The 12,376-nt window shown below is 35.2% G+C and overlaps 1 protein-coding gene across 1 annotated transcript in view; it reads left to right on the top strand.

Annotated features, from left to right (window-relative positions):
- Nucleotides 1-4,487: 4,487 nt before the first annotated feature.
- The window catches only part of LOC106880757 (cyclic AMP-responsive element-binding protein 3-like protein 2), a 28,791-nt gene continuing 20,902 nt past the window's right edge, over nucleotides 4,488-12,376 (top strand). Inside the window, exon 1 of the mRNA XM_014930854.2 lies at nucleotides 4,488-4,529. Coding sequence (XP_014786340.2) covers nucleotides 4,488-4,529 — 42 coding nt within the window. The remainder of the gene's footprint in view (nucleotides 4,530-12,376) is intronic.

Consider the following 12,376-nt stretch of genomic DNA (forward strand, 5'->3'; position numbering starts at 1 on the left):
GCAAGGGGTTAAATATTATCATCACACAACCACTTTCCATGCTAACATGGACTGGGTGGTTGTCATGCAGTAGAACTCTCAAGTGATGGTCTGGCCCTGGGCAATGAATTCTTGATGTACAATACCGTGGATGTCAAAAGAAATGATGAGCATGCTCTTGCTTGAGCTGTGACTCTGTCATGCACCCATGCCATTTGAAACATTGCATAGAACCCATTGCCTTGTCACCATAAGCTTGTCAAAGCATGCTCAATGTCTCTGTAGCAGACTTCCGAAGTTTAATGCAAAATTTCACATTGGCACTTTGTTCCAACTTCCTGCCTATGACAAAAATTGCAGACTGTAGCATACACATGATCACAAAAACACAAATTTCACAACTCGTGAAGTAAATACAGCAATGTCACTTGACACACTGCTTGCTCTCACTGTGTACACAAGCATGTGCTGCCATCTGTTTGAGTGCTACAAAATTAGTCTGCAAACTTTTTGATGCCACCTCATAATAAGGCCCTACAGGATAGCAGCTTCACTCTTAAAATTTTCTACAAACCCCAACTTTTTCTATCATCTAGTAGTAAAAACAGGTCTTGGAAAATTTTATGGTTTGTGTCACCCCACTTTCTTCTTTAATGTTAGGACAAATGTAGGTAGAAGATTCTTGTACTTAGTAGATATCCACTTCCCTAGAACCCATAGATACAACAAAATCTTTAACAGACACACCTCTTGTCCTCCTAATGCTAAGTCATATATCAATAAGCAATGGACAACTCAAGCCTACCCCCAATGCACATGTTGAGACAAATCTAAATGTCCCCTAGGACAGGAGTGCGATATATCTTCTGTTTCAGCACAGGTTTCAGCAAACTATGACAATGATCATACAAATATCAACCATTATATCAAAGTCGTGGAAGGAAAATTTTAATCCAGATATAACCATCATCATTGTTGTTTAACATCCACTCTCTATGCTGGCATAGGTTGGGCAGTTTGACATGGAGCTAGCTAACTAGCAGATTTTTTCTTTATATCACATTTCAAGAAATGTATCTTGTCAGAATTTAAAAGTAGATCACTGGACACTGTCTTGCAAACTGGACACTTAGTAAATCATTAACATCTGGTTTATGTCTGCTGAACATCAAACAATTGTAACAATGGTTATCTCCCTTGTTTTTCCTTTTTGTCTTCTTTACAGGCATCTCTTCTTTAAATATTATCTGCACACACACACACACACACACACACACATATATATAAACACACATACAGAATGGGCTTCTTTCTACCAAATCCACTCACAAGGCTTTGATCAGCCTGAGCTATAGAAGACACTTGCCCAAGTTGTCACATAATGGGACTGAATCTTGAACCATGTGGTTGGGAAGCAACTTCTTACCACACAGCCATGTTATTTGTACTGTTCTCACAAACCATTTATTTACCCTTTACCTTCTTAGCAATCATCAGATAACAAGGTGTGGAACTGCTATTAAAATGATGAATGTGGTATAGGGACTTATTTTTAGCAAAGTGTCTACACCTGTTTCACTAAGAAGATGGCTTCAATAGTACCTCTTCCTGGTACAAATTCAAACTGTATCTCATTTAAGTTAATTCTGTTCCTAATCAGTCATACAATAACTGAAGAGGTTTTTACATAATAACTAACAACAGATAAAACATTTCAATTAGATAACTGTTTTCATCAAACCAAGTTATTCATACTGACTACAGAATACATTTTGTTTGCTGTGTTAAAACACTGTTGATGTTATTTAGGATTAGTCAACTAAGAAGGAGCAATGTTGTTGAAAAAGCTAGCAGTGATGTTTTAATAACATATTCATACATCAAATGTTGCCATATTAATTTAATGTAGCAGAGATTTTTTCAGAAAATCCATGAAAATCCATTTAAGTTTTAATTACATCTGCTTTCTTTCTGAATGACAAAACTAGTCTCATCATCTTTAGATGCAAAGAGAGCTCGATTTTTTTCTACTTTATAACTACTTTAGGGTACATGTAGAGAATGGGGGCATGGTTAAAAGAAGTAAGAATAATTCATGCATTTGGTTTAGAGAATGCCAGATTGATTCTTGAAGTTCATGAAGAGAAGTGCAGCAGAAGAAATGTGTACATTTATATATGAGAGTGAAAGTGTGCAACAAAAACATGCACATCTATATACGAGACAAAGTGTGCACATGAATGTAAGAGAGACGGAATATAGTACAATAACATTAAATGCTTTTCTGCAAATTTAACTGCTTTTACTTTTAAAAGTTCTTTTTCCATTTTTCTATTTTTAATGAAGTTAGTTTTCATATACTTTGACTCTGACTTCCTGTCTTTTTGGAATCAATGCAAATATGTTGGATAAAGTTTCACTGAAATACTATCTTTCCTATAAAACCACTTGGCCGACTGTTTTAAGCAACTGACTTTCACATTTTATCATTGGTTAACATTCCCTTTTTGTCTGTATGTCCCTCTCTTTCTTCCCCTCTCCCACCAAATTTGTATTATTATTTTTGCAGTAGTCAGCAACTTACTATTCCCTCTCCCTCACCCATTAAAACTTCACCATGTGTGCATGTTTGTTTTAATTACACTTCAGTTTAGTTTTCTTTTATTGCTTTCAGAAACATAAATTCACCAAAACAATTCAGTTACAATGTAGTCTTCAACTATATACAACTCACACGCATGTCGCTTCTTATAAATAAAGAGTTTATTACAGACATCATCTGTCTATTTTGTCCTGAATGTTTTATGGAAAAATTCATAATATCAAACTTTTCACTTGTCAGAATGCTAATACTGACACCCTCAGAAATATACTTCCAGATTCAACAATGAAATATTAAACAATAAATTGTTTATCTTTTGCAACCATTTTTTAAAATATTATTCTCTTCTCCCAATTCTCTATTAAAAGTTCAAATACTCTAACATTTGAACAGAGTTCTTTTTTTTTTTCTTGTCAAAGTGCTATGATATATAAATTATTTTCTGTAAAGGGAAGAAATGGCATCAATGATCATTGTAGTAAATGATGTGTTGGTCTGAGTATAAAAAGTATTCGTTTTGAGAGAAAGAAACCGGCTGTTGGGTTATTGACCTTTTTGAAGCTTAAGAAATTATCATAGCTTTATTGGTTGGAAGATTAAAGAATTTGTTTTATTAGGAAGGAAGTGTGAAATCAAGCAGATGATTTGAAATAGACAGAAAACACAGCATGGAAACACTGGAGTCTGGAGTTAGTGAGTAGTCGGCAACGAAGTGAAGATAATGAAAAAGATGAAAGAAAATCTTGACTTAATATGGTATAAAAGCTTAGAGATTATAAAGTTAAGGTGAATTTGAAGAAAATTTGTTATTCTAACAGGTGAAGTGATGGTGTAAGTATTCCTTTATTGACTTAAGATTATTTGAAAATTAATTAGATGATTGGTATTTTACTATGGTATGGTCAAAATACTAATACTATATTTTAATTAATCAATAGATAGAAACCGTATTTTTATTGAAGATCTTTTGGGCCTAGTAAACAATCAGGAACTGTTAAGAGCAAATATTGATTTTGAATACCAGGCTACTTACTTCATTACAATATTTGCTGTGTGTGCCAATGGCATTGGTAAATTTTGTTGAAGACTGCCAGGAGTCAGTGTTTATTTAACCAGTAGAAACATTACACTAATTTCTTAGATGGAAATTCAAAGAACTGAAACTGAGCTGGAGTAGTTAAAAACATGAACATAGATAATATACCAGAGCTGATGAGTTTTCTTAGCTGGATAATATAATGTATGTTATTATATTTTGGGAAGGTCATTTTTTTTCTTTTACCAAATAAACACATGCACTGCATACTCGTCCTTCTCTTCAGCTTTGTTATTGTTCTTATTTTATTGTCCCTTGTTTGAAATCTTTTGTCATACATCCTGTGACCTCTTCAGTGATTCTCCATCTCACATGTCTCCTTCTGTCTTGGTGGAGAATCGCTGAAGAGGTCACAAGATATGTGATGAAAGATTTCAAACAAAGGACAATAAAATAAGAACAATAATGAAGCAGAAGTGAAGAACAAGTATATAGTGCATGTGTTTTTTTGACAAAAGAAAAAAATGACTGTCCCAAAATATAACTTTCAACACATGATTTCACATCAGGAATCTTGCAAAACAGATACATAAACATAATAATGTATGGTGTTGATTATATAATAGTTACCACAAAAGCTGCAACTTGTTTGAGACAAAAGTTTCTCTTTCTGTATGAAGAAAGATATTTTGAGACTAGTCAAAAGTACGATGTTGACCTATCACAGTGAAATATGCTCAATAAATGTAAACAATATGTTATGTGATTGGGAACAGCAGCTGGATAAATTAAAGAGGGAAAAATATTTTATGAAAATAAGTTGACAATTAAAATCAAAAGCACCAAAGATAATGACCACAATATGCCAATATGGATATGCAAAGGAATGAATTCCATATGCTGAGTGAAAAAGTATGGTGAATTATATAAGAAACTGAAGTTGCAATAAGCCTATGAAGCCTTGAAGCAATTAATTATAAACATTGATATCCATCCTATGACAATATAATATAACAGACATTAAAGTTATGATAATGATAGATGAATAACAGACTAAATTGTTAAAGTTTTCAGTAAGGCTGCAGAAACTAAATTCAATAGGGCTTAGAAAGTTGAAGTTATTGTTGGTGTTTTTGTTCTCTATTCATTTATATATCATAACATTTTATCATAGGTTTATGTATGGAGGTATTTTGACATCCCATTGAGTATCCTGTCACATGCATACATACATTTATATATATATATATATATATATATATAAGATTGCACCTAGAAAGTTTCTCTCCATTGCACAAGTTCATGCAAGCTTGTGTATGGAAAACCAGCAGCCCATGCATACCGGCCTTCCTTCTCCATGCCAGCAATGTTATCTGATGGAAAGGCAAAGTCTGATGCAACTTGGCACGAGTGATGTCATTTCTACAGCTGAGTGAACTGGAGCAACTTGAAATAAAGTGTCTTGCTCAAGAACAAAACACACATCCCAGTCTCATTACTTCATGATTGTGAGTCTGATGCGCTAACCACTGAACCATGTGCCTTCACATATATATGTATATAGTAAAATAACAGGGAACCACCATTAGTAGAAGAGGTTAGGAAAGTACTGAAAGATCGGGAAATAAAATAAGACAAGAAAAATTCAATAAAAAGTAGTAGAGTACAAGGAGGTATGAATCGGTGTAATTTTCCATAATAGATTTATGCATACAAAAGTTTTAAAGGTTCATAAATGTAAGAGATTAAAGATCTATAAAAGTTTTAAGGATACAAAAGTAGATAGGTAGATAAATAAATAGACAAGCAGGTTGATAAATGGATAGGTAGATAGATTGATAGATAGAGAGATTATCGTACATGTGGTGTATGACCTTTTGAGAGCCTTGTTGTGTGTTATAGCTATATCTCATTAGCACTTTCAAATCAACAACTACAACGTCAAAAGCAACTGTAATGACAGTAACCAGACTGAAACCATAAATGACCAAAGGAGTGGAAGGATTGACAACAAAGAGAAGAGTGACAGAGAGCAGGCCAACAGAAGAATTAAAAGGGAGAAGAGTAAACACTGAATCTACATTAATCTACTATACTATGGAGAGGCAGTAGAGACAAGTTAAGAAACCACATCAAGAGATCTGGCCTCCATGTCAGAATCACAAGTTGGGACCACACACTCAGATTTGTCCTATCAAATCAATACAACCAATAAAGAGTGACTGGCTGTGTTTTAAATCCAACACGGTGTACCAAATTCTCTTGTGAAGACACATAGGATCAACCAGAAGACAACTTCACCTTAGAGTAAAGGAACACCTCCACAAGGCCACACCACTCTGTGCTATGTTCCAACCACCAACATCATGGTGCAAGTTTCTTCACCCAGATACTGGCAAGGGGGATGGATGCAGCTCACAATAGCTCACACAATAGACATTATCAAAAAAGAACAAGGATTAAGAAAGCCTGATAAAAAAGCATATATGCTAGTATACCCATGTCATCAAGAATGCTGTTAGTCTTATTAATGATGGAAAATGGCACATCAATACAATGGGGAAAACCATTAATGTCAGCAATCTAGTAAATATATGCACATACACGACTGAAGCACTTGAAGAATCAGATATGATTTGTAACATTTCGGTTAAAAATATCACCCACATAATGTACGTTTGTGTATATATATGTGTGTGTGTGTAAATATATACATGCATATGTTTATATTATTTATATTATTATTTAATTGAATGCCACGCATCCATTTCCAAGTAAGCTTTTCTTTACCTTTTTGATGCAACTCTACTCTATACTGTTTTCTTCCCTCACCCTTCTCTAATTCCCTTTTTCTTCCCCTTCACCATTTTCTCTCTCTCTCTCTCTCTCTCTCTATCTATCTATCTATCTCCCTCTTTCTCTTTTTCTCTCATTGCTCACACGTGACCATCGTCCATCTTTCTTTTCCTGCAAGGACGTTCAAAGGACTGAACGTTTTCTTTTTCTCTCTCTTCTATCTTTTCTCTTTACAAAGAAACTATTTCTCCCAGTATTCACTATTTTCCTCTCATTCTGGTCTAATGACCCACCATGTCCTATTTTTGTTCCCAGCTTTGACCCTCTATAAATCTTAAATTTTATTTTGAAATTTATGGGAGCAACTGTCTTTGAAGACTCATATTGTTATTGAATGCTTGAAATGAGGGGTAGATAGACAGCCGACAACTGATGAAGGGTCCTTCTCTGTGTTTACTTGACCTGTTTTCCATTTTTTTCTCTCATTGTTTGCGTAAACTCGTTTGTGTTCGTATTTCATGTTTTTTACACAGTTGGTACTCATATATGCATATCATCATCATCGTTGTTTAACGTCCGCCTTCCATGCTAGCATGGGTTGGACGATTTGACTGAGGACTGGTGAAACCGGATGGCAACACCAGGCTCCAATCCAATTTGGCAGAGTTTCTACAGCTGGATGCCCTTCCTAACACCAACCACTCAGAGAGTGTAGTGGGTGCTTTTACGTGTCACCCGCACGAAAACGGCCACGCTCGAAATGGTGTCTTTTATGTGCCACCCGCACAAGAGCCAGTCCAGGGGCACTGGCAACGATCTTGCTCGAAAACCCTACAAAGGCCAGTAAGGCGGTATATATATGTCTGTACGTATCGTCGTCGTCGTTTAATGTCCGCCTTCCATGCTAGCATGAGCCGGACGATCCGACTGAGGACTGGCGAAACCAGATGGCCACACCAGGCTCCAATCTGATCCGGCAGTGTTTCTACAGCTGGATGCCCTTCCCAACGCCAACCACCCAGAGAGTGCAGTGGGTGCCCTCACGTGTCACCCGCACGAAGGCCAGCCAGGCGGCACCGGCAACGGCCACGCTCATCTCGCTCGAGAAATCTCATGTGTCACCCGCACAAGAGCTAGCCCAGGGGCTCCAGCAACGATCCCGCTCGAAAATCTCACAACAACCCCACACAAGAGCCAGTTCATATGTATGTATATATATATGTGACAATTGAAGGACAGGTGTCAATTCATTACAGCCATTTCTAATGAATTTTTTAATTGATTAATGAGTATATTATATCATTATAAAAAAACATTTTCTTCAGATGAATACATGAATTTTACAATCAAGGACATTTAACATAATTTTAAATAATTTAAAATCTACAGCAACATACATATTCAATGATTCTGCCACTAGTTCAGTTGCAAATGAGCTCACCAAAACAATGTACATTCAATCAGTTCAGCGGTGGGGGGTGGGGGGGGCAGAAAATATAGGGGTTAGTTGGCTTGTTATCGAGGGGGAAGGAGTGACTTCCAGTGACCTAATTGTCTCCAGTCTCAACAACAGAGGAAGAAGTGGCTCCATTTGTCTAAGAAGAGGTTTATTGTCCACTGACAAGGGGTAAGAATCAATGATTCACGATCATTCCAACCTACTTAATTATTAAGGTCATTTGTGATGGAACCAAAATATCAGACTTAATCACTGCTACCAGACAAAGAAGAGGGAAGCGAAAAAGGAGAAGATAAATGAAAATAAGAAAGCCAATCTTAACATTTTACTAATTACCATTATACTAATATAGAAAAGAATTTAGAAGGATAAAAGAATAGAGAAGATAGAGTTTTAGTGGTAAAGGGGTAGAAGGGCTAGTTGATGAGTGCAAGTGCTTGGCTCCCACTATATTTATTATTCACAGCCCCATCTTGTTTACTACTATTATTCATATTACTCTCAGTATTAAGTGTAGTCATATTATGGTTGTTAGACTTACAATTATTAAACAAATCCCTATTTATAGGATTACAGGGAAATTTAGTACTATTGATATTTATGTCATTAAGTTTATTAAAAGTGTTAGTAGGGCCTATATTAATATTACTATTATCACTACAGGCCAGTTTTATTGTACCCAGATTAGGCAGGGTAGAATAGGAGACTCTTATTTTCCCACATGAAAATAGCCTACTATATTTATGTGAAGTGGGGAAATTTCTCTCTAATATTCTCAGAAATTTTCTATACAGATTAGTGGTTATTGTGCAATTGAAAGGCAGAGTATACCAGATTATGTCACCCTTCTGTACATTCTTACTTTTGAGCAAGTTGCCCTTACCAGTCCTGGCTAGTTCCCAACCTGCGCTTGTTTATAAACATGCTTGTTTATGTTATTACCATAAATGTTTACAATTTATTTACAGCTAGTATTGACCTCATTTTTTTTCCATCCAGTTCTTCACTTTTAGTGTGCTTATAAGACGCCATTTTACCTCTATCATCCAATCTATTATTGCTATAATTCCAGCAAATGATTCCATTTGGTCTACAAAGAACACCTCTACTAGATCTATATGTTAGTTCACTTAGATTTATGTTCATTTCTATCAGGTTCAGAGGATTCAGTTGGATTATTATAACGGTCAATATTCCTATATTCTTAGTTTGTTTTATCACTCAATTTAGTCTTAATGATCTGACTATTTGCTAATTTATTATCATAGGTGTTCATATTGTCAGAGTTTTCAAATATATCTTGTTTATATCCCACCTTGGATAGAGCAGAATTGTAAAAATGGGAATAGGAATTGAATATATCTACATTAGCAGATAATTGCATAATCCTTTGTGAAATTCCCATTGCTAATGACTTTAATACACAAGTGGGGTCATTTGAAGATCTATTCACATATCAAGTAACTTTCTCCAGTTTTCTATATGGATTGTATAAATCAGAATTTAGATTTAATGTTGCATCTAAGAAATTTACTACTTTGGTGTCATATTCAAAAGTAAGGTCCAAGTTAAAGTTTCTAAAGAAATTTCCTAATTTTTTTACATGTTCTTTTTATGACAACCCTACTATTATTTGGTATAACAAACAACACATCATCCCTATAAAGACCACTATGTATATCAGGGAACTCTCTACCAAGACAGTGCAGGAGGTAGGGTCCAACTCAATGGCCAAGTCGCTTTAACCCATGGTGATATCAAAATTATCAGGGATATCGCTTCTCATCCATAGTTTACCTTCAAATTCGATTATAATTTTCCTAGCTAAAAGGATTATATACTCAGTTGGTTCAAATTAACTGCATGCATAACCAGTTTTTAGATGAATACCAACCTTGGTATTCATTCTGCCAATACTTCTGTACCAAGGTTGGTATTCATCTAAAAATTGTTGTGTGTGTGTTTTATTCTGACCTAACTAGGCGCCTTAACTTTAAGTATCTTATTCAACTGAATCTTGTTTATATTATGTGTATATATATGTGTGTGTATGTGTATATATATATATGTGTGTGTGTGTGTGTGTATATATACGCACATACACACACAAACACATATGCATACATATGCGCACACACGCACACACATTAAAGGATAAGGAAAACAAAACCAAGGTAGGATATGTATCTCGGGTCAGTTAGAATATTTAATTAGAGTAAGGTGAATCAAAAATAGAGAAGTAGAAATAATTAACCCTTTTGTTACCAACTTGGCTGAAAGTCTTGTTCTGAGTGAGAAAGATCATGAAGAAGGTGGACTACATCTTTCAGCAGGATGGTGCCCCAGCCTTCACAGCCACGGTCATGCAAGAGTGGTTGGGGTTGAACATGAACTTCTAGTCACTGTAGTCACCCAACCTCAAACCCCTAGACTACAGCGTGTGGGCACATGTCGAGGGCAAGGCCTGTCACAGCAATGTTGATGAACTGAAGTTCTCTGTCAACTGCATGTGGGGTAGCATGAGGAAGGACTTTGTCTGCAATGTGTGTACAACCTTCAGGTCTTGCCTGGAGTGCATGCTTGCCACCAAGGGTGACCACATTGATTAATACTAATATTTAAACAGACATTTAACTGCTTCAAAACTATTGTTGTCTTTTGTTGAGAGTGATGTAACAAGGGTTTTGTAACAAGAATTTTGCAAAGCCCAGTATATATATATATATATATATATATACATACATTTATTTTATAGACATCTCTACAAAAAAACAAAAGACAAAGATGAGTGTATAAACAACAAACAGATGTATTAGTTTAATGCTCAGGAAGTGAGAAAGTCTTTTACGTTTCGAGCCTTATATAAATATATATATATATATATATATATATATATATATATACTCATACATACACATGCATATTTTTGTACATCTGTGCATGTGCATACATGTTATCCTTTACTTGGAAAAGGAAATAAGGGTTTGTAATAAAAAGTGCAAGCAAAGAAAAAGGACTAAAATGAAAGGAAAAAATCAAACTATATATTGTCCACATAACATTTATATATATGTTATGTGAATGGTAATATTTTGAAAACAAAAGTGTTTAATTTTTAATTTCAGATATATAATTGTGTGTGTGTGTATGCGTGTGTGCATATGTTTGTGTGCATGCGAGAGAGAGATGGAGAGAAAAAAACTATTAAAGTAAATACAGTTTACAATAAAAATTCAAAAAAATTCAGAATTTATCTTCAGAGCAAAACCTTTAAAAGCCGATGTCTGCTTTAGCATCTCTCACTGTCACCCACTCCTACTCCGTATGTTGTTTTACTCTTCTTTCTCTAACGCATGACTGACAGGAAACACTTTTGTATAAATATGTAGTTCACACACACAAACTGGTCATGTTAATTTTGGGTATCAGTATTTCTGAAATCCATGTCCAGATGTTTGAAATTTCCCTTACTTATCAGAAAACATTCAGGCAAATGGTAACCTTTGCAAGATAAGGCTTTCTGAAAGGATCTCCTCAGAAACAACAATTTCCTTCATGGGATGTAGAAGGGTGGATTATAAACACGAGCCTGATTACTTGGGAGTTGAGGTGTTCCAATCTATTATTCTCAAGTACTCATTACAGCCTTATGGAAGGCAATGAAATGTGGGGAGGGCCAGGAAGTGCACCTATATGTAATAATTGTCTCTCACAGATGGAGTAGGAATATAGTAAACTGGTTAACCATCAAGTTTCATTTGTGCATTATAATAAAGTCAAGGGCAGCATAAACAAAGTGTTGTGAGAATGAGTGGTGTTAGATTAAGTGAGCCATTGTTAGTAGGTGGCCTTGTAACTTTATATTTCAATAGCAGCAAACAGTATCTTACAGCTCCCAAGCCTTTCCTTCTTTTCTCCTACTTCTCATTTAACCTTTGTAAATCACCAACCCCTCCATACCTTTTGTTTTTACAGGATTTCTTCTAATCTTTACCAAATCTCCCTCTAATCACTCACCTACTCAATCTATGTTTAGTCATTATCTTAAATATAATGGGTGTGTGTATATCAGTCTTATGTATTTGTGTACACACACACTTTCTCACATACACATTTGTCTTTACATATGTGTAAGCTCATATATATATATCTATATATATAAAAATGAGAATGTGTGTCTGTCTGTCTGTCTGTCTGTGTGAATCCCTAAAACTTGAGAACTACGAAACCAATTTCATTCAAATTTTACACATGCCTTACTTAGGGTTCCAGTTGTGTTTTAGTCAAAAAAATTTTTAACTTCTTGCAGAGTTCGAGCCCACGGCAACATAATATCTCCTCCACTATTTAAGTATTACGTGTCAAAAGTGAAACAAAAACACTCATGTCAAATACTTTCACTTTAAAAATGAAACTATTCTACTAACTGAAACAATCCCATTTCGATACTGTAATGACAGATACTTTCAGAGAGAGAAAGAGAGAGAGAGAGAGAGAGATGTAT

Source organism: Octopus bimaculoides, chromosome 19 (genome assembly GCF_001194135.2).
Source record: "Octopus bimaculoides isolate UCB-OBI-ISO-001 chromosome 19, ASM119413v2, whole genome shotgun sequence".
Taxonomy (NCBI): Eukaryota; Metazoa; Mollusca; class Cephalopoda; order Octopoda; family Octopodidae; genus Octopus; species Octopus bimaculoides.